Consider the following 23,840-nt stretch of genomic DNA (forward strand, 5'->3'; position numbering starts at 1 on the left):
TAACAAAAAAATTTTATTTTATTTTATTTATTTTTTTTTTTTTTTAACCTGAGATCCATTTTATTAAAATTTATTTTAGACAATATTATGAAATACATAAATATTAATAAAAGAGTGTCTTCTTTGTTGTCCGTAAAAACATTATATATAACACTAATAATAATAATAATAATTTTAACGAATATTGTATTTATACACCAACAATAATTAGCCCTCAGCCCCATCCCCCATAGCTAAATAAATTCCGACACACATTGCCCTCAGCTCTTATCGCCTTTGTAATCTAACCGGAACGCCGCTCAACGACTTCAGTGTGATGGGCAAGTGCAGCCGCAATTCCTGCGGACCCGGCATATACGTATGATCGAAGACCTGCGCTATGGTCTGCTTGGCCAGGGGAGCGGGCAGAATATGGAAGCGCCGCAGCAATTTCGACAGCGTCACCTTCAGCTCCAGTAGAGCAAACTTTTGACCTGTCAATGGCTGGTTAAGTAAAAGTGACGTATCATACAGATGAAAGCATACCGATGCAATTTCGGGGGCCCGCACTGAAGGGCACATTGTCGAAGGCATTCGCCTTTGTTCGCTCAGCTGCCTCAAAGCGTTCCGGGCGAAACTCGTAGGGCGCCTCGAAGCTGTGCGGACAGTGGCCAATGGCTAGAATGGGCAGTCCAATTGTCGTGTCCTTGGGCAGATGCTTGTCCACTGTGGAGTAGATAGCTGAGCATTGAGTGGACAGAGGCCTAAGCCTTAAGCACTCACGTATTGTTGTTGCTTCGCGCATTGTGCGAAAGATGAACGGGACACTGGGAAACAAGCGTAATGTTTCCTTGATGACGAGATCCAAGTACTTCATGTCCTGCAGCTCCTGGTGGGTGGGATCACGCTCCCGTCCATCTGCAGTGGCGTACATTCGCGCCTGCTCCTCATAGGCACGTTGCTGCGCATCGGGCGACCAGGCCAGGCACCAGATGGCAAAAGTGATGGCCGAAGCAGTTGTATCATGGCCCTAAGGATTTTAAATAATTTATTATAATATTTATTTTATTTTAATTACGTGAAAAACTAGCTAGTTTGGTATTTAATTTTTATATATTTATTCTTGTTATTATTATTATTATTATTATTATTTTTTTTTTTGTTTTTTTTTTTTTTTTTTTGTTTAATTATAATAGAACTATATATAAAACATGAAATTTGTATGGCCACATTTATATCAAATAAAAGGCGACACTTAGCCACTAATTAATATTAAAATAATAATTAATTTTAAGTAATAAAAAAATTGTGTGATATTATTATCTATAATATAAAATAAAAATATTTATTAAAAAAACTAATTATTTATGCATTTAATTATTTAATTAATTCAGAGAATAAATTCTAAAGAACAATTTAGTTAGCCAGAACAATAAAGGCCTTTTAATTTATTTATTGCTCTTACAGCAATTATTACTCATCACTGTAAAATGCATTCCAATAGTTTAGCAGTGTTCACTTTATTGTTCGCATTGAGCTCTCACAATTTAATATAGGCGAGCGCAAGCGATAATGATTGTCGTGATGTCACGATTAACTATAGTCAATCTACGAGCATCGAGCATAAATAAACCGAAGGTGAGTTTCTCATTTCGGTCGGAACGACGAGCGCAAGCTAAACATGATCAAAACAATGTGAGATCGCTAGAAACATGTAGAGCATAGAGAAAAAATTTAACGAATTAAGGCAACCTGTTTATCTCTTGTCTCTATTAATATAATAAACGTAGAATTGTAACTGGGCCCAACATAACTAGTTTATATGTATATATGATATTATATTGATTTAAATTAATTCCATTAAGCAAATTAATTTAAATCTATTTATTTTTTTATATAATATAATATATATATTATTTATTATGTATATCAATATATGCACATTAATATACATTTTTTATAATATGCATATTATATAAATATTAAATATTAACGATTAAATATAATATATATTCCCATGTGCTTACTGACTTTACTTAATTTTAATATCCATATTAATTTTAATTTATTAAATTTCTTTGAATTAATTTATTAATATGCTTATATAATCACGGCATATCAATTATAAATTTCTTATATTTTTATTTTTAAATCGATCCCAACTTACCTCAAACATGAACGTGGAGACTTCCTCAAATATTTCCTCAAATGTCAGCGGTTTACCATCCACCTCGGCAGTCAGAAGATTGTCGAGGAAAGCCATTTTGGGTCGTTTGGCGTCCAGCAGGTCATCGTCCAACTGTGGGGCCTCATAGCTGGCTGCTTGAAGCAGGCGACGACGTTGCTCAATGATCTATGCAAACAAATGAAAAATACTTGAGTCCGAGGCCTTTGGTAGGCTTCCATCACTTGCCAACCTGAGCGAACTCAGTGCGCAGTGTCATCAATGCCTGCTGCTGTTGCTTGTATAGCCGGGTGCACTTGAAGAAGCTGTCGGAGCGCTTAAACAGCGAGAAGACGCGCTCGGAGATGATGTGACAGAGGCTGTCGATGGCGCCCACAATCGGCGAAGGTCGTCCCTCAATGCTGTTCACACGAGTGCCCATTGCCGTCTCTGCAGCAGGTGAGCGCGGATAACAATGGAATATTGACTGGAGTTGAGTTGAGTTGAGTTGAACCGCACTCACCACAAATGACATCAATTGTGTTCCGATTGACTAGCGCCTGCACATCGAACGCAGCGCCTTGAGCAGCCTCCGACTCATGCTCCAGCAGCTTCATGAAACGGCCGCTCGTCTCGTTCATAATGTGCAGAAAGTCCCTCAGGATGCGGAAGTGAAATGAAGGCGTAATCAGCTTCCGCCGCACTGCCCACTGATGGCCATTGCCAGTGAGCAGGCCGCTGCCCAGCCACGGATAGAGCAAGTTGTACGGCTCATACTTGTAGGTCAGAGCAGTGCTGCTCAATATATGCTAAGGCGAACAGAAGTCAAAAGGATATACATACATACATATATAAAGCTTATTTGATTTGCTTACCTCCACATAGTTGTTTTCCACAAACATGATATACGGCAAAGGCCCAGCCCAAAGGCATATGTTTTTGTAGTTGTATTGCTTGAACCATTTCAGCAGGGTTCTCAAATAAGCTGCGATCAGTAGTGAGAGAGAGAGAGAGAGAGAGAGAGAGAGAGAGAGAGAGATTTAATGAAACTTGTCTATAAAGAAACCGATTTACGATCGATTTAACCTAGTCAAATCTTTCCATCTGTCCGGTGTACGTCTCAAATTATCTTTAGTGCCTCGTAAAAATGAGCTCAACACACGAAAGGTGTTTGAAGTCGTTGCTCAGTTTGTAAAATGCTAATCACCAAGCATTTCGATTAATGGACCTGCAGTGTGACTGAAGTCGGCAGCCAAGTCAGAGACTGATTGGCTAGAAGATACCCTAATATCTCTGTAATGAGCTGATATTCATTTAAATTGTAAACAGTCAGGCGGACGAACAATCGCGCATTAGATCGGCTCAGCTCGTCGCACTGATCAAGCATGGACATACTTTATGAGATTATGTTCACAAAACCAATATACCCTGATTTCACACAATCAATGAGTATGAAAACCCGGAACAACACCGTCAATAATCATTATGAAAATTAAATTTAGAATATGTAACATTCTCATTTGAAAGTTTTTATTTGTTCTGCTCGCTTTTATATTCAATAGACATCCTATTGAATCTTTAATAAATCATAGCTGATTAACCAAATATTGTTTTCCTCACAATTTGGCCCTCGGGTGCTGGAGGATGTGCAGCAATATAAGCCAGAGCGCGCTGGATTTCGATTGGCACTGGTGGGGGAGTGGGCAGAGCGTCGCCCTGTGGCTGATAACCGTTCTCATCGGCGACATACGTTAGAGAGACGGGCACACCTTCGGGCGAGACCCAGCCGAAGGAGCCGTGGATGTTGCCGTAAGCATCGCCGCTGGCGGCGCCACGGATAGAATTGGAGGTCTCCAGGCTTGTGTCGAATCCATCGGGGCGCACATCATCCGTTCGGGATAGCACAACGGCGCTCACATCATCACTTCTGACTTGGGGAACTCCCACCCGTGTGGGAGGACGAGCCAGGCTTCTAAAGATAGGTGATTTAAGCGGCGAGCCGCAAGCCACGCCCAGGATGACGGAAATCATCACCTACAAGCAGTGCTTATTAACCAGAGCTAATCCCAGACACTCGGCTACTTACGGCTTGGAAAACAATCATTTTTGGTTTCTTGAACATATTTATTTATTTTTATTTTTGTCGTCGTAGAACACAGAGAACGATCGTTGACTGATGCCGCTGTGGAGCCCAGCGATGGCTTTTATACAGCGACAGCTTTGGCTGGTGGCCACTGAGAGACCAGTTCAGGCGCATCAGTCAATTATGGCTGTGAGTTATGGGTTTCACAGCCACGCCCACATTAACAAATTAGCGAGCTCGAAAATGCTGATATAGTGTTCAGCACTGGGATGGATTGAGCTCCAAAGCTCGCTCGCTCGCTAACTCGTTCGCAATTTGTCACAAAGCCGAGCTGCTTAGCATGAAATACCAGACAAATTAGACCAGACCAGACCAATTCATAATGATTTGCCATTCAAAATGTGATCTCAAAGGCGATGCTCAGCGAAAACAAGTTTGACACACATACCGAATTAATTTGATTTTATTTGTTTTCCGCCCAAATATAAAATATAATCAAGCATTTTATATGCTAATTTGAGCAACTATACCATAAAGCAAATCAATTTAAAACATTTTCTTTGGCTACTTTTGTTTTCAATATTGTCAAATGGCTTGGTTTTCGATGCCCGACTCAACACATATCTTCTGGACTTGTTAAGTGCCTTTGGCTTCCATTTGAGAACCGGTTATGATGATTTGATCATAAATGATCATAAATGCTTTGAATCTGCTTTTAGTAAGATTTTCGGTGCAGGCGGATTTTTAAAGATTGCACTCAGCCGTGGCTTTTGGCACTTTGAAATAAAATTAAACTAAACTAAAATAAAACAGAAATTTCTTGAGTCATTGCTAACCTGTTTCGATTATAATAGAAATGAGCTAGGGATTGAGTTATTGAGTTTCGTATATATAAATATTTTACTGAGCGAAGAGCTGCACATTCACACAGCTCGCAAATATTTCTTTTGAATAACTTGAACAATGTGCCCCATATATGATATTTTGATCTCATCTTATTATGTTAATGGCCTTGATAATACAATTAGATATGTTTTATAAAGTTTAAGGTGAGCAAACATATCAATGCAAAAGGCGTTTGTGTATAGTCTTGATAGATTTTTAAATATTTGAAGCAGCTTGAAGCGTATTCAACTCTAGAACTTTTTAACATTGCTGTAGTATCTATAGATCGCTCCTTAGGATTTTTTTTTAAATTCTTTTCTAAAGAGTTAAAATAAGTAAAATAAAATCTATATGCAATTATTATCCTATGTTTAATGGGCAGAAATCGTAAGAATACTTTTTTGTTTATGTGTGTTCGAAGGGATGGGTACAATTTATATATATAATATATATAATATAGAAGGCAAGTGGCCAGTGTCAAGGGGATGACAGATAAAATACTCAGCGAACCAGTGAACCAGTAAGTGAGCTGGTATAACTTACACAGTGTAAGAGTTATACTATTAACATATTGCTGTTAATAGCATAGCATAGTACGGTGCGGAAGGAGCAATTCCTGTTAATTGGATCTGGCATTAGAAATGTGTATATGTATTATATAAGTTTATAGCATAATTATAAGATCTATACACATTTGTTTGTGTGTATTTACCAAAGGATATGCCGCTCCTGAATTCACATAGAACATGGATTCGAGGAAGATCATACAAAAAACAGAAAAACAATGGTATAAACATTACGCAGAGCCAATACGCTCGTTTTATTTCGTGAATAAGTATATTTATATATTTCTTTTATAGCTGTTGCTCTCCTTGAGCTGCTCGTTTGTCTTAATATACTTCCACGATGCAGGCCGAAAAGTAATTCTCGTTTTGTGGCTGTTCAATCAGCGCCAAAGAGTAGGCTACGAATTACTGACTGAATCGACATTAGTATTAAACTTGGCTCTCGAGTTTTTAACGAAAAGTTTCAAGCTGAGCTATGCCAAGAAAGCTTACTTAAGTATTCATTAATTAATTAATAAATTTTGCAGAAATCTAAAATCGATTTTAAATGAACAAATTTGTCAAATAAAAAAAAGACATTCAATTATTGACCTTGATTGAGAATATATTTATATATCCTATAGGATCGCCCGTTTATCCATTTGTACGTTTATAATTTATTAATAAATATAGTTTATGAAATATAAATTAAATTAATCTACAGACTAATAAATTTAGCAAAGCGCAACAAATATATATTTGCATAGAAGAATTTGTTAACAAAATACATATCATCACTTCATACACCCAAATTCGCTAAAGTCTTAAATCAAGATTCCCCCAGAAATGCGCAGCAAATGGCGAAATCGTGTGTAAGGTATGTATAGAAAAAAGTGTGTAGACCTCTTTGTTTTTATAAGTGATTTATACATGACGTAGTGCTGCTAAATTATTGTATTTTTGTATTTGTATTTGATTTGTTTTCATTCCTCTTAGCCGCAACGCTTCGGCGAAACTCAAATTTGGCAAAACAAAGCGCACAACGAAGACGGACTGGAGCTGACTGGTTTGCGGGGTGAGTGACTGGTTTGTAGTGAGTGCTACAGATCTACATAGATATTCTAGATGAGGACAAATGGGTAGCTCATCAAAGCCCGCTTGCATCTAGTTTGGCTATCAACAGCAACAGGCAAAGACGGTAAAGTTTACAGCTTTTAAAATGCAAGGCAAAAGAGATTGAAATATTTTAGAAACAAAAATAGAACAATGATTAAATGAATACAAAAAAAAATATATTCTTATATGTACTATATGACACCTTAAAGCTAAGAGTTAATTTATATGTTTAATGATTTTAAAGAAAGTATTAAATTTTATAGACTAAGTAGAGTTTAAATTAGCTATAGAGTTTAATATATTAAGCTGCAATAATTTCAGCTTAAGTTAAAAAATGTTATCTAAATAATTCGTATGAATTTCTGTTCAGTTTGAGCTTGAACTAAGTAATATCTCGCCTCTTTTAATGCAGATTTAATCTGCCTTAATATGTAGAAATTATTTACTATACATCCTTCAATCCTTAAAAATCTTTCGTACAAGATTCAATATATAGCTGCATATTTTGTGGCGAATTCGAAATAAATAAAGAATATGCTTATATACATATATAATAATATTTATTATAAAACTAAGCAACAAAAAAACCTGAATTGACATGCCCACTTTTTATGAATACACACCTCTATATATCAACATATATATATATATTTGTATATATACAAGCAAATTATGTGAAATTGCGACTTGATCAAAAACAACTGATTTTTTCATTTCTTTTCGGCCAAGTTGTTTGCTAGAAGTTAAACGAGTTTTCTGGGGCAGCACCACCAGTTCTGAGTAGCTATTAATGCAGTTTAGCGATTAAATTCTATAATACATTATAACAGTATTTTGTTATTTGGAACAAATTTGAATATATTGATGCACCAGGCAGAATTCACCCTTGCAGCACTCAGCCGCCTGCCGAGCGAACTGTATAAAAGGCAACGCCGACCCACAGTGGAGCATCAGTCAACGTTCGTTTCACGTTCCATAACTGCATTCAAATCAAAATGTTCAAACTTGTAAGTATTTTTGGGTTTTGGCCTTCGACGAGTGGCAGTGGCCAATTGTTGTGCACCTGTTCCAGGTATTGATCTGCGCTGTTATCGGCCTGGCCGCCGCCTCTCCAGTGGGCCCATTGAGCGACGATGTGCACGCCGAGGTGCTGAGCCGCAAGGAAGATGTTCGCGCTGATGGCTTCGATGCCGTCTTGGAGACCAGCAACCACATCACACGCTCGGAGGTCGGCGATGTTCATGGCAACATTCAGGGCAAATTCGGCTGGATTTCGCCCGAGGGTGAGCACATCGATGTTGTCTATGTGGCCGATGAGAACGGCTATCAGCCCAAGAGCGAGTGGCTGCCAACCTCACCCCCGATCCCAGAGGCAATCCAGCGCTCCCTCGACTGGCTGGCTGCCCATCCCCATGTACCGGAGCACTAATCGGCTATGGAATCGTATATGTTGACTTGCCTCTAGGCCCTCCCCCGATCGTGATAGTCTCTAAGAATTTTCTGCATTGTTGATGACAATTAAAAAAAACTGAAGATTTGTGTTATCAAACAGAATTTTGTTTCATTTATCTGCCGAATATAGACTAGAATTGTGAGTACAGCAGAAAATAGAATTGAGAATAGAATAGAGTGTTAATATTTATAATATATTTAGATAACTTTACAAAGTCAATAGCTTTGGTTATTGGGATTGGGATTGCACAATGATTAAGTGACCTCACTTCCTCATACAGATAGGTTCTTTTAGCAAATGAAGATAAAAACTTTGTATTTAGAACAAATTAGCAATGATTTGAAAGTTTGTCGACCCTTGGCATTCAAAGGCTGCTGCTGCTAAAATATAGCAGTACATGGATAAATGCAATAAATTATAGATATAATCTCTATATCTGATATGTTGGGTATTTCCCTACAACATATGAAATTTTTAGCTAGGAATATATTGCTATAGGCATATATATGCCACGTTATATACAAAATATTTGCTCGTCACAAGATGAAGCTGCAAAAGTTTTTCAAATTTCATGGAATAATAAATTTTATATTAAATAATTAAACAATTTGAGAACCCTAAGATTACGAATCTACATCAAGTCTTCTTCTACATCGTAAAATAGTTTTTATTTTTTATATTTGTTCAAAATTGTGATGCTAGTATATATCGAATGAGTTGAACACTTAATATATAAATATAAATTAAATTAAATTAAAAAATAATAATAATAATTAAAAGTATTATACTTTGATTTCCTCCTTTCAATGTATTATAAAACTTGATTTTATACAAAATAAAATATATAATTATTAAAAATTATATTACTTTCAATATTATCTCTGCATCATATTTTAGATCCCATCACATTTAGATCACATCATTAGAAACAGTTGAACCTGAGCTAAACTGATGAACTAGCGGCAAATACAAAATATTTGTCAGCACCATTCTTCCTCTACTATATATAAGAGTAATTTATCTACAATATCATCTGTTAAATCTCTCAAAATTATATGGCATGGAGCTCGTTTTTATCGCTTGATGTGTGAATTGGATGAATAGTATACAGCTCTCATGGCGTGATTTAAGGCATCGATAATAAAGTCTATGACTAGCGTTGAGGTGAGGTGAACTCGTTTCCTCGTCAGTCGTTGCTGCACTTTAGCATTTAGAATTAGCACAAAAATGGGAGAGAACATCGTCTCTCTAGCTATTCTAACTGGTGGCATTTCTGTGCCACGTCTGGTAGCAACGCTCGTAAAGAGCTGTTAATTATTATTAATATAATAATACAAATATAATAACTATCTACATGAAATGCTCTCATCCTAACTAATTTTCATTGCCACACTGCCTTACCTCTTTTAATTGGCCAATCAAATTTGCCAGCAAGCCCCTAAAAGAGGTTTCGATATTCGTCGTGACAATGTTATTCGCAATTAAGCATTTTCGATACGAATTTGCATTTTTGTGGCGTCAGTTACGTCAGAGGAAGCCGTATAAAAGACGGCTCTCGCCCAGAGTGGAGCATCAGTCAAAGCTTGTCTCGACAATCAACCACTGCACAATTATCAAGATGTTCAAACTCGTGAGTACTCCAAAGGATGCCGAGGATAACCAGTGATAAAACTGAATTCAATTCCTTTCAGGTGTTGATCTGCGCTGTTATCGGCATGGCCGTCGCCCTGCCAGTCGGTGATGAGTCGAAGGCTGAAGTCATCAGCCGCAAGGATGATGTGCGCCCCGATGGCTTTGACGCCTCCTTGGAGACCGACAACAAAATCTCGCGTTCCGAGAGCGGCGATGTTCACGGCAACATCCAGGGCAGCTTCAGCTGGGTCTCCCCCGAGGGTGAACTGATCGAGGTCAAGTATGTGGCCGATGAGAACGGATACCAGCCCAGCAGCGCCAGCCTGCCCGTTGCTCCCCCAATCCCAGAGGCCATCCAGCGCTCTCTGGAATGGATTGCTGCCCACCCACCCGCACCCGAACACTAAGAACTTTTTGAGTTGAATGGATCTGTCGAAGGCTTGATTGATCTTTCTTTAACGCGAAATAAATGAATATAATCAAAAGTTAAAGTTTGTCTATTGTTAAAGTAGTTTGAAAAAGGAAAATCGATTCGTATATAATTATGAGCTGCATACGCTGAACTTTACTGAATAATCCGACATTTCTTAAATGCAAAAGAATTGCTCTTAATCTTCTTTGGCAGAGTAAGGAGAATTGTTTTAAAGAGTAAGAAAATACTTTAGGCAAATTGTAAATTCTACGATAATTTGTGCAGAACACACAAGCATTCTAACACATAAGCACATTCATGATTCAGACTTCATTATAGTTGAAAATGTCATACCAATGCTTGAATGAAACTTTGTTAAGACAATAGACTCTTTCTACATAAAATTCTTCGTGGTTCTCTGTATCAACGATATTATTCTATAAATTCTCTTTAAACTAAAATTTTCGCTATTTCTATTCAAAACTTAAGTATGCGTAGTAAACATTTCTGAAAAATGTTTAAATAAATATTTAAGAGCAAGAATTAAGCTAAAATATTTATTTAAAGTACTCTTTTTAAATTGGATGCAAATCAGTATGTCTGCATACGCTAAATTTATTTATTTTTTGTTTATTTCTATAAAGCTTAGAGATCAAGATTGCTATATAGCTCTATATAAATATTTAAAATAATAAATAAATATTATATACTTATAAAGAGTGAAGAGAATATAAAAAGATTTTAAAATTTGAAATGATACTGTTTTTGCATGTAAGCAAATGGAATTGCTGAAAGTATTTTTAAGTATATTTAAAAAATTTATCAATACAGTGAATGTGGCAAGTTGAGGGTTAATTATTATCAATTATGATTGATTGAGGCTCGTTTCTGTAACTCTCATTTCTATATATACCTTTTTACCAGCTACATAAGTTATTTATATATTTTTAACGTATTTAGATCTTGAAAGTCGTAAATTTAAAATTAACATAATTCGAAACTAAATAAATAATTAAAGTCCGGTTTTGCCAGCACATTGTTAAATTTCTAGTTTATTGATCATATAGATATGATTTAAGCTTATTGCAAATTCAATTATGCGATCGCGGAATGATAAAAATATGATAAACTGATTTCAGGTATCTGAGTATTTGAAACGAGCTTGTATTCATTTGTAAAGCGAAATAAATATGATAAGCTTTTGAGTAAATTTAATGTATATAAAAATACTTTTACACAATATTGGCTTTACATCAAATATGATATATAATATTTTATCATATTTAATGTATCAAAAAATTTAACCTATAGACTATCGATTACCATTCAAATTGACATTTTAAATTGTCATTTAAATTTTTACTTATTTCTTATTATTTTTTTTTAATTTACGTTCATATATGTTTTTAATTTTTAATTTTGTTTTTTTTTCTAATCTGCGATTTTGTGATTTTTTTTTTATATGAGTAAGTGAGCAGTTAAAATTAAAAATTGTTTAAAAGTTATAGTTTATGAATTGAATTAAAAAGTAAATTAAAATTTCTAATATGTGTATATGTATATATTAACAATGAATATAAGTGAAACTGAGCTCTAGACTTGGAAAAGGGTATTAAGTGATCGACCATTTCATATTGAAAGTGTTCAGCAATCAAAATAATTAACGGTCTTAAATTAAATTCAACTGCTAAAATATTCGCCTGGGTTACTCCCTGCATTATAGGGCAAACGATGGCTATAGAAATAATATTATATAAATGCACAGCTTCAATTGAACAAACTGGTCCCAATGTTTATGTTCGATATTCAATTTGCATATGCGATATGCACGAACAGGTCTGATGCTTCTTTTTTTCCTGTATCTCATTACCTAGCAATGTCATTTTGGTGGAACTTGAACCGTTAATTATTTCTTCGGTTTGCCAACTTTGCCTTAATTTTGGTATATCTGCTTGGCATATGCACGCAACAGTTAATTAAGGAAATTGTGTTTAGTTGCACAGTTAGTTCTATAGAATATTTCACCAAATATGCAAAAATGGAGTCTAAACAAAATTACTGCCAGTCATTGATGTCAAGGCTCTGAAAGAGTTATGGAAATTCAGTGCTAAAATGTTAATTGCATTAAAACATTTACGGTCCGAATTTGCATATTTTTTAGCTCAGATACAGGTCTCTTCATATGCAGTTGCGTCAGAGAAAGCTGTATAAAAGACGTTGAATATCTAGAGTGGAGCATCAGTCAAAGCTTGTCTCGACAATCAACCACTGCACAATTATCAAGATGTTCAAACTCGTGAGTACTCCAAAGGATACAAAGGACACCCAGTGATAAAACTGAATTCTATTCCTTCTAGGTGTTGATCTGCGCTGTTATCGGCATGGCCGTTGCCCTGCCAGTCGGTGATGAGTCGAAGGCTGAAGTCCTTAGCCGCAAGGACGATGTGCGCCCCGATGGCTTTGACGCCTCTTTGGAGACCGACAACCACATCTCGCGTTCCGAGAGCGGCGATGTTCATGGCAACATCCACGGCAGCTTCAGCTGGATCTCCCCCGAGGGTGAGGTGATCGAGGTCAAGTATGTGGCCGATGAGAACGGATACCAGCCCAGCAGCGCCAGCCTGCCCGTTGCTCCCCCAATCCCAGAGGCCATTAAGCGCTCTCTGGAATGGATTGCTGCCAACCCACCCGCACCTGACCGCAAGAACTAAGTCAATTGATCGAATCCTGTAATAGACGTCTATCGAAATTCATAGCAATTAAAAAGCATTAATCAAAAATCAATATTTTTGTTTGAATTATGAGGAACCTTTGCAAATTTCAAGAAAACCAGAGGCATTTAAATAATACTTTTTTTTTATGATACCAATGGCTTTGAGTACATCATTTTGCATATTGATCGTCACTATACTAATATTTTTGATATACCATAATTGAGGAACTTAGGTTTACATCTATCATATCAAAATCATTTCTACAGATTTATTTATATTTAAATATACATTTTTTTTTTTTATTTATTTGTATATTTATTTTATTTTATACAAAAATATATATATATATTATATTATTATTTAAATTATTTTTTTTATTATATATATATATATATATTAGTTTTGTTTTTTTTTTTTTTTATATATAATTTTCATTAATTAATTTTATTTTTATTTTGAACCCAGTTTTAAATATATTTATACTATATTGGTTATTTTAAATTAACTATAAAGTTCTTGACCTGTATTATGTATATTTCTACAGATTTAATTCGATTTTTTTATGGTGTTGATCAATCATATATATCATCTTGTCACTCTCTACTCTTTTAGTAAAACAGATATGTACAGTTGCCATTATTTACAGATAAAACAAACTGACGAATTAGGAATTATGAAGAATAAATCCAGAATACATCCACTTATATTCATATTGTAATACATTCCCAATAGTTAGCCTCTGTAATATATTGAACTTAAATTCTTTCTATGCGCATAATAAGATCGCAGCAATTCCATAGACTTTTCTGATCAAGCGACTTATTGATTTTTATGAAATAGGAACAGTTTATTCCATCTGGCCTCGCTTAACTAAAAACACGACCGACCTCCTCGAGCTCCAAACTCAAAGTGTTCTTATTAAGACGACATAAATAGAGAGCAGGAGAAATTTAAATCTTACCGTTCCCAAAAGAGTTTGTAACTCTCTTAAATGGAAATTCTCTTAAATTCAAATATTCAAATGAGTAAACGGGTCCTATAAATAGTACAAGTTAGATTAAAGTTCATCAAAATTTTAAATTTCCTCCAATATAAACTCATTCATATGACCTTGGCAACGAGAGTAAAAATCCTGATTTTAGGTATTTTTTAAGAAGTTTTAAATTTCTTTTGGCTTAAAACAAGTTTCGTGCTGATGAACTGGTTCTTTTTGCACGAGACCAAATCATGATCAATAGTAGGTAATCATTCTTAAACCCAAAAAAAAGCAGGCAATGCTGAAGATTATTGCATAAGATAACTGATGATAGCACATACTATAAACTGTGATTATTCTGCACAGGTGCTATATTTTATGTTGCAGAGAAAGCTGTATAAAAGACGTTGACAGACTGAAGTGGAGCATCAGTTAAAGCTCGTCTCGACATCCAACAACTGCACTATAAACAAAATGTTCAAAATTGTGAGTACTTCAAAGGACACTAAGGATGAACCAAGGATTAACCAAGGATATAACTGAATTGAACTCCTTTTAGGTGTTGATCTGCGCTGTTATCGGCATGGCCGCCGCCGTGGGAATCGTAGTCAGCGATGAGTCGAAGGCCGAAGTGCTGAGCCGCCAGGAGGATGTGCGCCCAGATGGATTTGAAGCCTTGTTGGAGACCAGCAACTCCATCAGTCGGAAGGAGAGCGGCGATGAGAAGGGCAATATCCAGGGCGTGTTCAGCTGGGTTTCACCCGAGGGCGAGAAGATCGAAGTGAGCTATGTGGCCGATGAAAACGGATACCAGCCGAAGAGCGATTCTCTGCCCACTCCTCCCCCAATCCCAGATGAAATCGAGCGTGCTCTGAAATGGATTGCTGCCAACCCACCCGCCCCTGACAGCAAGAACTAAGGCTACCAAAAACAAACTGGTTGATTTGATCCTATAACAGACATATATCTCGAGTAATATTAGAATATATATTATTCAGATATGTCGCAAACATATGTATTATAAGAATTAATGAAAATTGTATATAAAATCTGCAAACAGAAATTTAGCAATATTCTGCAAAGCATTTAATAAAATGTTATCCAAAGTCTGGACTGAATGACAATATTAAAGCGTTCAATTGGGAAATTTTATCAGCTTCCGCCTTTATTCTTATAATTTTAAGTCAATTTAAGGAAATTTATATTTGATTCAAGCAACTTTCGGAAACTGAGAATAGAAATCTGGCTCTTACAACACTAAAAACAATTTCCTATTTATGCCTATATGATTTAGCTCTACTATATGCATATAATATTATCAATCTAGATAAAATTACAGAGCTGTCGACTCACGTGCAGCAATGAAACGAAGGCGAGCTTCTCATTTGTGCCCGAACTATGAGCCCGACGTTCTGTGAGAGCGTCAGAATTATGGAAAGAAAGAGAGAAAATAAAGCGAATGTACAGTAGAGTTCGGTTAAAACGACTCCGCGACGAAAATTTTAATCCTCACACAAGCTTATATGAGCAAACTTATACGGTTAATGCGTCTCCCGGGTATACCTACGGTCCTTGTGCGTCATTATAGCTGGACTCTACTGTATATAACTTTTCCATAAAATATATTTATATTTTAAACAGTTTTACTCTCGAATAAAATTTATAATTAAATAAAAGTAAAGAAATATAGTTTTTGTTGTTGACGAATTTAAGTTCTAATGGATTTGATAGATCGAGCATTATAAGAGTTCTATGGACTCAACTTTCTAATCGTATGAAGTATACAGTATATTCCATATGGAGGTTACCCTATAAGTAAGGCATAAGTAAGGCCCTATATAATAAATTATATAGTTTTACAGAAACAATCACACTTTATGGTTTTGATGTCTAGCCCATTTACTATTGAAAAATTTTATAATAATTTCTCTATATCAAAAACACTTCGAAGTGATTTTAATTTCGAAATCTTAATTTCCGGCATTGTTTAAGAAATTCTATTAAATCATTTTTATTTATTTATTTACTTATTTTATTTATTTTTTATTCTTTTGATTTTCTCTTTATCAAAAACACTTCGATGTGATTTTAATATCGTAATCTTGATTTGTGGCATTTTTTAAGAAATTTTTAAAATAATTTCGTTTGATTTGAAACAAGTTTCGTGCAGATGAACTCGTTCTTTTTGCACGAGATCAAAGCATGATCAATACTAAGCAATTGTGCCTAATATCGACAAATAGCTCGCAATGCTGAAGATTATTGCATAAGCCACAATTTCATTCACATAAACTGATTCTCTACAGGTATTCGATTTTATGCTGCAGAGAAAGCTGTATAAAAGACGTTGGCAAACTTAAGTGGAGCATCAGTCAAAGCTCGTCTCGACATCCAACAACTGTACTATTATCAAAATGTTCAAACTTGTGAGTACTGCGTAGGACACCAAGGATATAAGTTATAACTGAGTTGAACTCCTTTTAGGTGTTGATCTGCGCTGTTATCGGCATGGCCGCCGCTGTGGGAATCGTTGTTAGCGATGATTCGAAGGCCGAAGTGCTGAGCCGCAAGGAGGATGTACGCCCAGATGGATTTGAGGCCTTGTTGGAGACCAGCAACTCTATCAGTCGGAAGGAGAGCGGCGATGAGAAGGGCAATATCCAGGGCGTCTTCGGCTGGGTCTCCCCCGAGGGCGTGAAGGTCGAAGTGAGCTATGTGGCTGATGAGAACGGATACCAGCCCAAGAGCGATTCTCTGCCCACTCCTCCCCCAATCCCAGATGAAATCGAGCGTGCTCTGAAATGGATTGCTGCCAACCCACCCGCACCTGGTAGCAAAATCTAAAGCTAAAGCAAAAACTGAAATGATTGATCTGATCCTGCAATAGACATTTATCGTAAATAGTATAAGAATATATTATTATACAGATATGTCGCAAAATGTATAATTGATTGAAATAATATAAAACCTGCACCCAATATAAACAAATTTGTCAATATTCAGTAGAGACAGCACTTCAAAACGAAATAAATGTCTGGTTATATTTATTTCTTAATTAGAGATTAGAGCTAATATAAGAAATACAAGACTATATTAAAACCTAAGCAGTGGAAATTAGGGCTTTCGGCTTTATATGGTTCATATAAATTTAATTTAATTGATGTAAATTTAACACACTATATATTTTGTGAAGGAACTTTACCTGCATAACTTGACTTCCGACTTTCTTGAGTGTTTATATAATATTTTATATTTATAAGCAGTAAGCACAATTAGCGAAAAGAGGGAGAGAGTGTTCAGAATGAGAGTGAGCACAAGAACAGTGGGCATAATGAGAGCCACATTCCTACTCATCCAACTCCAACATTAAATGTTGCTCTAACAAAAATGATTTTTAATTAATATATATTGCATTTTAATAACCTGAGCATTAAGCTCACTTTATTGTTCGTACTGAATTCTATATATGTTTGTATGTATGTATTTAGACAATTTTCAAAGCAGTTAATTCACGAGAGTCTGCATTAATCGAACGAAAGTGAATTTCTGATTTGTGCTCGATCTGTGAGCGCTCGTTTGGCATAATGAAGCCGATGAGCTCTGAGAGACAGAAGCATATAAAAAAGGAAGAGCAAACGAATGACCAAAATCTTACCTCTGTAATCTTTACAAACATAAACTCTCTTACAGAGCTAATTTATTCCAACTGCCGCCCTTGAATTATATTATTTCATTAAATTATAATTTTTTTATATTTTAGAGGCTATAAATAATTTAAAATTGAGACTAAGCTAATATTGAACGCTGGCAACTGGAGAAGTAGAACAAATATTTTTTATTTATTTTTTGCTCATGAAATATTTAAGGTTTAATGAAGAGCGTTGAGGGATCGAAAAGTGTGAGGACTTTAAATTGGTATCGAAAGTAATTAATATATGTAAGTATGTATATATATTTATATTTTTTTTATACGCAGAAAGAAGAGTCTATGGAAAATTCAGAGTAAAAAGTAAATTTAGGTTTGATTTAGTTAAATAAAAAAACATATAATTTCCTATTTTAAGACCAATTAGGCAATTAGGCAATCCAGACTTGGAAGTACTTTTTTGTTTTTTTAGAAATTTTTAAAAAATAATTTCTTTTGTGTTGAAACAAGTTTCATAAAGATGAACTCGTTCTTTTTAGACGTCATAAAAGCATTCGCATTAGTAGGCGGTTATTGCCTATACTGTTACTGTCTGTATAAGCCCAAAATGCGTATGAAATAATGTAGATGATTGCATAAGATTGAAATTCATTCATATTAATTGAAATTACCAAAATGCTATGATTCTTCAGGTAGAATATGCTGCAGAGCAATCTGTATAAAAGGCTGAGCACATCTGGAGTGAAGCATCAGTCAAAGCTTGTCACGACAATCAGCAACTGCACCAACAATCATCAAAATGTTCAAACTTGTGAGTACTCCAAAGGATGCCAAGGATAACCAGTGATAAAACTGAGTTAAATTCCTTTCAGGTGTTGATCTGCGCTGTTATCGGCATGGCCGTCGCCCTGCCAGTCAGTGATGAGTCGAAGGCTCAGGTTATCAGCCGCAAGGATGATGTGCGCGCCGATGGCTTTGACGCCTCCTTGGAGACTGACAACAAGATCTCGCGCGCCGAGAGCGGCGACGAGAAGGGCAACATCCACGGCAGCTTCAGCTGGGTCTCCCCCGAGGGTGAACTGATCGAGGTCAAGTATGTGGCCGATGAGAACGGATACCAGCCCGTCAGCGCCAGCCTGCCCGTTGCTCCCCCAATCCCAGAGGCCATCCAGCGCTCTCTGGAATGGATTGCTGTCAACGCGCCCAAACTTGACCGCAAGAACTAACTTAGTTGATTGAATCCTGTAACCGACATCATTCGAAAATGATATGGTGATGACAAAACTGCCAATTCTTTCCATTGTAAAAAAAAAAACAACAACTGTTAAAAAATACTTAAAGCAACCAGCAAAAATAAAATGCTCTTGAATATATTCACCTGGTCAATATCTATTTATCATATTATATATTCTTCTTATTCACAGCTGTCCTTAATGGCATCCCAAAAAGGATAAGAACCGTTAAGTATGGGATAATATAATCAGCATATAATAAATTATTATTAGTTAACCTAATTTAAAAAATAACTAAATTCTTTCTCTTTTATTTTAGTTTAAGAAATATTAATTATTTATTTATATCAATTCAATTAATATGTAATATTTTTTCTTTTATTTTAGTTAAGTTAAATACTTGAGAAATAATTTGTTTTTATTTCATTTGAATTAACAAATAATTTCAGAACTCTCTTAAATATTTCAATTTAATAAATAAAAAAAATATATATATATATATTTTTTTTTTTCATTTAAAAAATAATAATTGAATATAATTCTATAATATTTATATTGAGTCAATATACGCTATGATACCCATTGGATATGGATATGGACTCATTGGATATATATTTATATCTCTCTACACTCTCCATTTGCCATTGAAGAATTCTTATTCCACTATTTGACTCTATATGGAGAAATTGAGGGAGCTTGTCTGGTCTTACAATTTAGAATTCCATTTAGTATCCTCATATGCACTCCAAGAACCCGCCAGTCATATATTCCCAATCATATTCTCCCGACAACGTACAATTAATGACTCCTTAGTTTTATTTAATTAATTAGTTAATTTTGGCTGCGAAATTAGCATATTTGATACAGAGGAACAGGTCTGAGTAGCTAGTATAAAAGCAACGTCTAGCTGGCGTGGATCATCAGTAAACGTATTTTACGCTTAGCAGCTACCTCACTCGAAATGTTCAAATATGTGAGTATATGAGAGGATGCTAAGGATGTTTATGCTTAAACGCAAATCATATTCAACTGATCATCTTTCAGCTGCTGGTTGTCGCTCTTATTGGCCTGGTTGCCACTGTGGACCTCGATGAGAAGGCTGAGACACTTGAGCGCAAAGACGATGTGCGTCCCGATGGCTTTAATATCCTTCTTAAGACCAGCAATGGCATTGAGATCGTGCAGAGCGGAGATGAGCATGGCAATTCAAAGGGCACCTTCAGCTGGGTCTCGCCCGAAGGTGTGCCCGTCTCTCTAACGTATGTGGCCGATGAGAACGGCTATCAGCCCCAGAGTGACCTGCTGCCCACACCTCCCCCAATCCCGGCTGAGATCCAGCGCGCTCTTGAGTGGATCGCTGCGCATCCCAGCAAGGAACAACTCTAATAGAAATTATCAGCCATAGAGCCTCTCTCTAATTATTTCATGCTCACGTAGCAGACGTTAAGCGTTAAATAAAAAATTCACATTCCAGTTCTTGAAATCTTTTCTGAACATCGAAGGTTATTCTAAGAAGTCAGTGGGTCACGCTCCAGTCTTTTCAGCTCACGCATCGCGACATTCGTTAGCATGCGATAAATATTCTAATGAATCCATAAAAAAAAAAACTTTCGCTAACTGTATTCTAAGCTAATCAAGCGACAACGAGTTTTCGAAATCTCAATCTCAATTTCGCTTTCGATTTGCATAACATTCGTGAATAATAAAAACAAATAAGTTGCCTCCAGTAGCCGAAGCGAAGCGTCAAGGTTAAGGCCAGCTCGCCAGCTTGCAAACTGTATTTAATTTCAGATACACAGAAATATTATATGCTGGCAGAGCTCAGCTAAGCTCAATTGTTGCAATATTCTATATTTATATAGGGTTCAATGTTTGCTTTACGATCAATAGGCTATTTAGTTGTCAGTTTCACCTTACAACTAGTAATTAGCTGCAATCGTTCTATTAAGGCTGATTACTCTATTAATAACAGAAATTATTTTAATTGTTTAAATCAGCTATATTGTAGTAAAATGACAATAGCATAAATAATTGACAAACAATTCACTCTCATTGATTATAATTTATTTCTGTTGTTTTCAGATAATTTAGGAATAAAATTCAATTCTTTGAAAAATGAAAAAAAAAAAAAAAAAGTTTCTTTTATTCGTTTGAATTAATTTCAAATTGTTTATATTTAGCAGAGTTAAGCTGGCTTGATAAAGACAAAATATTCATACTTTGTGAATATATTAATAATATTATTCTGATTCTCTGTGTTTTTGAAAAAAGAAATGCATTGCAAGCAACTATTCGACAATTTGTATACAGTCGAGTCCCAAAAATTTGAAAGAGTCAAGTGGATTAGTTTTTTTTTTTTTTTTTTCGAATTACACAGAAGTTTAAATTATCGGGAACGAATTTTGTTAAGGGAATTTAATTGAGTTCGATTTATTGCTATTTCTGATATAGCGAGGTACAAATCGAGACTCGACTGTATTTTTTTTTTATATGTCTAGAACAAAAGTTCAGCAGACTCATATTATTTTTATACCCTGAACCCATTTTCAATTAAATTTATATACCATTCTGAAGATATTTTATAGATCTCAAGCGACGATCAAAGCCTCGACAACTAAAGTTAAATTGATGTACAAAATACTCAGATTTGATAAAACATTGAAAAACATTTTGAAACAGATAAGCGTGTGCCAGAGATAAAAGGCCATTATCCCTAGATAATAAGCCAGAATATTAGCTACGCTAAGCCTTGACATGGACTGCTGAACCGGACTAGGGCTAATAAGTCATACTAGGGGCTAAATTAGGTCTTGATATAAATATGTGTGTAAGCCAAGAATGACATTTTTATCCTTTTTTCTCGGTTTTTATGTTCTCTTTTATATCTATTTCTTCTTGTTTCATCTCTATTCATATCTACCAGCTCCTTTCTTTTTTTATTACCCTCATTCCATTTCCATTCTTTTCTCTTCCCATCTCGTTGTGTCTCGTTTTTTGACTCTAGCTCTTTTTTAGCTATTCCATTCTTATTCTTGCTTTTATGTTTAATTTTTCTTAACCTAAAATCTCTCATTTGCTGAGATTCATATATGCGATTACAGAATAAATGCAGTTTATAACCTATAAGATGTGTATATCCTTACAGCACTACACTCGCATTAACAAAACATTATACCCTAAATTCCCATTCTCAGGACATCATCATCTTTCTTAATGCTCACAAACGTACAAGACTCATACACAGCGAAGAGACGCATTTAACATTTGCACGAATCATATAACAAACTTGATTCGAGCAGGTAAACAAGAGGTTTTTTTTCTGCTCTTGCACATACATAAACTGCTACGGATGACAGCAGCAACCAGATTCCAGACTGAATGCCAAAAGGCGCTAACAACACGATTAAATCGAACATATTAATAATTGTACTTTCGGGGATAGCAACAAGAAAACCAGACTTTTAATTAACATCGCTAAAACCAGTCGGATCATATAGATATGTACGAAATCATAAAATAAAAAAAAAAAATAAAAATAAAAATAAATAAAAATAAAACATCGTATGGCCAATTAAACTCCAAAGAGCTCTGACAATCGATGTTGACCTCTGACATTTCCACTTACCGTCTGGAGTGAAGCCCAACTGCAGTAGGTTGCCGACAATTGGAAAGGGTCTTGGGCCAGGAAACTGTCCACTGAGGAGCTGGTACAGGCGAGCATTTCTTCGCGCCAGCAGAATATAACACAGAACAGCTGCAACACCGAGCGCAACTACGTAAAGCATTTTGACATGAACAGCGATACGAGATAACTGAATGGACACTGCCTCAACAATATGCGTTCGACCTATATGCTGGTGCCTATCAATAGCAAATAGAGTCGACCGACTGCGATTACAGCGATGAGATTAACAGTGCCCAGAGTCAGTTGGCTCCCACTGCGAGATGCTCTGCTCTGAATGGGGGCAAATGCATTCTCACTCCAATCATGAGCAGCTACTCTATGACACTATATACTCCCTTCCTATCAGAAACAGTGTATTTGTGTTCAACAATAAAGTTGCAGCAATCTGAGTGTTTCTCATATAATTATAATTACTCTATTCTATTTCAATATGACTTATTTGATCATAGCTATACACGGATTTAGATCAAGTTTGACTCGGACACAGCGTGTTCCATTTGATTGACGGACGTGTTCTCATTAGTGGAAGTCCGTGAGCAGCTTAGCAGCTATTTTTACTTTAAACTAGTTGCGATATTTAATACTTTAGTTGTTTTGATCGTCTTTTGTTTACTCTGCTTTAATTTTAAGCAAATACAAACGAAGGTGCTAACAACTAAAGCGACATAACAAAGCTTAGAAATATTTGATCTCTTTTCATTTGAAATAATCCTTTTAGTTAACTCAATGAGAGTTAATCTATGCCGCAAATCCCAGTTAAATAATTATGTAAGTTTCAGTCTGGCTTAATAAAGTGCTTTGGCAACATTGTTCGACGCAGCAACAGCATAAAATTCAATTAGGTAATTGCTGCTCAGCAGCGTTACCTGTCTGACTGACACCTGCCAGAAGGCTGAAGCCTGCTAGGCATTGTGTGTGTGTGTGTGTGAGTGCGTGTGTGGCTGTCTACATATGTGTATTCAGATTATCTGTAACCCCTCTGGATTCAAAACGTGCACGTACCACAGCTTCCCACGATAATATGTGCAATTTCCTTTAACGAAAATTATTCTGTTGTCAAAAAGCTGACAGCATCTGAATTTTCAGTATTTCTTCTACTGTAGTAGTTCTGCTGATGTATTTAAATTTTTCAATTTTCTATTAGGTTAGTTTATTTTTTGAAGACCAAGTTCCCATTAAAATGTCGTGTTTATATTCATAAATATTATAGGAATAGTGTGGGTGTTGATGGTGATAATTTAACTTAATAAATATTTTTAAAATATATTTTTATTAATTAATATTAATTGATACTTATTAATATAAAGTATTAAGGCAG

General features: G+C 35.6%; 9 protein-coding genes across 12 annotated transcripts; 7 read left to right on the forward strand and 2 right to left on the reverse strand.

Moving 5' to 3' along the window:
- Positions 1 to 57: 57 nt before the first annotated feature.
- Positions 58 to 22,677, reverse strand: LOC6580347 (cytochrome P450 4e3). The gene is made up of 8 exons (XM_002006158.4): positions 22,463 to 22,677; positions 3,019 to 3,128; positions 2,667 to 2,952; positions 2,397 to 2,593; positions 2,147 to 2,332; positions 763 to 1,009; positions 526 to 705; positions 58 to 473 (listed from the first exon to the last, which is right to left on the reverse strand). The coding sequence occupies exons 1-8, from the start codon at positions 22,620 to 22,622 to the stop codon at positions 268 to 270; spliced, it is 1,572 nt and encodes a 523-aa protein (XP_002006194.2). The 5' UTR covers positions 22,623 to 22,677; the 3' UTR covers positions 58 to 267.
- Positions 3,657 to 4,338, reverse strand: LOC6580348 (larval cuticle protein 2). Its single transcript, XM_002006159.4, has 2 exons — positions 4,230 to 4,338; positions 3,657 to 4,177 (listed from the first exon to the last, which is right to left on the reverse strand). Exons 1-2 carry the CDS (start codon positions 4,263 to 4,265, stop codon positions 3,740 to 3,742), a joined length of 474 nt encoding a protein of 157 aa, XP_002006195.2. The 5' UTR covers positions 4,266 to 4,338; the 3' UTR covers positions 3,657 to 3,739.
- Positions 7,688 to 8,321, forward strand: LOC6580349 (larval cuticle protein 1). The gene is made up of 2 exons (XM_002006160.4): positions 7,688 to 7,779; positions 7,845 to 8,321. Exons 1-2 carry the CDS (start codon positions 7,768 to 7,770, stop codon positions 8,199 to 8,201), a joined length of 369 nt encoding a protein of 122 aa, XP_002006196.1. The 5' UTR covers positions 7,688 to 7,767; the 3' UTR covers positions 8,202 to 8,321.
- Positions 7,753 to 10,348, forward strand: LOC6580350 (larval cuticle protein 2). 2 transcript variants are annotated; one of them, XM_044011328.1, is made up of 2 exons: positions 7,753 to 7,779; positions 9,917 to 10,348. In XM_044011328.1, exons 1-2 carry the CDS (start codon positions 7,768 to 7,770, stop codon positions 10,262 to 10,264), a joined length of 360 nt encoding a protein of 119 aa, XP_043867263.1. In that variant the 5' UTR covers positions 7,753 to 7,767; the 3' UTR covers positions 10,265 to 10,348. The 2 variants fall into 2 exon arrangements, with proteins under 2 accessions (XP_043867263.1, XP_002006197.1); XM_002006161.4 differs by lacking the exon at positions 7,753 to 7,779 and adding an exon at positions 9,770 to 9,855.
- On the forward strand, positions 9,829 to 13,053 carry LOC6580351 (larval cuticle protein 2). 2 transcript variants are annotated; one of them, XM_044011327.1, is made up of 2 exons: positions 9,829 to 9,855; positions 12,627 to 13,053. In XM_044011327.1, the coding sequence occupies exons 1-2, from the start codon at positions 9,844 to 9,846 to the stop codon at positions 12,978 to 12,980; spliced, it is 366 nt and encodes a 121-aa protein (XP_043867262.1). In that variant the 5' UTR covers positions 9,829 to 9,843; the 3' UTR covers positions 12,981 to 13,053. The 2 variants fall into 2 exon arrangements, with proteins under 2 accessions (XP_043867262.1, XP_002006198.1); XM_002006162.4 differs by lacking the exon at positions 9,829 to 9,855 and adding an exon at positions 12,475 to 12,565.
- Positions 12,539 to 18,978, forward strand: LOC116804175 (larval cuticle protein 2-like). 2 transcript variants are annotated; one of them, XM_032730681.2, is made up of 2 exons: positions 12,539 to 12,565; positions 18,478 to 18,978. In XM_032730681.2, exons 1-2 carry the CDS (start codon positions 12,554 to 12,556, stop codon positions 18,829 to 18,831), a joined length of 366 nt encoding a protein of 121 aa, XP_032586572.1. In that variant the 5' UTR covers positions 12,539 to 12,553; the 3' UTR covers positions 18,832 to 18,978. The 2 variants fall into 2 exon arrangements, with proteins under 2 accessions (XP_032586572.1, XP_032586571.1); XM_032730680.1 differs by lacking the exon at positions 12,539 to 12,565 and adding an exon at positions 18,308 to 18,416.
- On the forward strand, positions 14,338 to 15,109 carry LOC6580352 (larval cuticle protein 2). Its single transcript, XM_002006163.3, has 2 exons — positions 14,338 to 14,445; positions 14,519 to 15,109. The coding sequence occupies exons 1-2, from the start codon at positions 14,434 to 14,436 to the stop codon at positions 14,876 to 14,878; spliced, it is 372 nt and encodes a 123-aa protein (XP_002006199.2). The 5' UTR covers positions 14,338 to 14,433; the 3' UTR covers positions 14,879 to 15,109.
- On the forward strand, positions 16,277 to 16,937 carry LOC26527669 (larval cuticle protein 2). The gene is made up of 2 exons (XM_015164186.3): positions 16,277 to 16,385; positions 16,444 to 16,937. Exons 1-2 carry the CDS (start codon positions 16,374 to 16,376, stop codon positions 16,801 to 16,803), a joined length of 372 nt encoding a protein of 123 aa, XP_015019672.1. The 5' UTR covers positions 16,277 to 16,373; the 3' UTR covers positions 16,804 to 16,937.
- Positions 19,704 to 20,313, forward strand: LOC26527445 (larval cuticle protein III/IV). The gene is made up of 2 exons (XM_015164187.3): positions 19,704 to 19,810; positions 19,882 to 20,313. Exons 1-2 carry the CDS (start codon positions 19,799 to 19,801, stop codon positions 20,221 to 20,223), a joined length of 354 nt encoding a protein of 117 aa, XP_015019673.1. The 5' UTR covers positions 19,704 to 19,798; the 3' UTR covers positions 20,224 to 20,313.
- Positions 22,678 to 23,840: the final 1,163 nt, after the last annotated feature.

The sequence above is a fragment of the Drosophila mojavensis genome, unplaced genomic scaffold, assembly GCF_018153725.1.
Source record: "Drosophila mojavensis isolate 15081-1352.22 unplaced genomic scaffold, ASM1815372v1 contig_81, whole genome shotgun sequence".
In the NCBI taxonomy this organism is placed as follows: Eukaryota; Metazoa; Arthropoda; class Insecta; order Diptera; family Drosophilidae; genus Drosophila; species Drosophila mojavensis.

Bases quoted from the DNA above. Each gene is read 5' to 3' on its own strand.
- LOC6580348 (XM_002006159.4), bottom strand. From the start codon at position 4,265: ATGTTCAAGAAACCAAAAATGATTGTTTTCCAAGCC. The intron at 4,178-4,229 runs GTAAGTAGCCGA...CACTGCTTGTAG, and splicing joins AAATGATTGTTTTCCAAGCC to GTGATGATTTCCGTCATCCT.
- LOC6580347 (XM_002006158.4), bottom strand. From the start codon at position 22,622: ATGCTTTACGTAGTTGCGCTCGGTGTTGCAGCTGTTCTGTGTTATATT. The intron at 1,010-2,146 runs GTAAGTTGGGAT...TAAAATCCTTAG, and splicing joins TCTCCACGTTCATGTTTGAG to GGCCATGATACAACTGCTTC. The intron at 706-762 runs GTGAGTGCTTAA...TCTACTCCACAG, and splicing joins GCGCGAAGCAACAACAATAC to TGGACAAGCATCTGCCCAAG.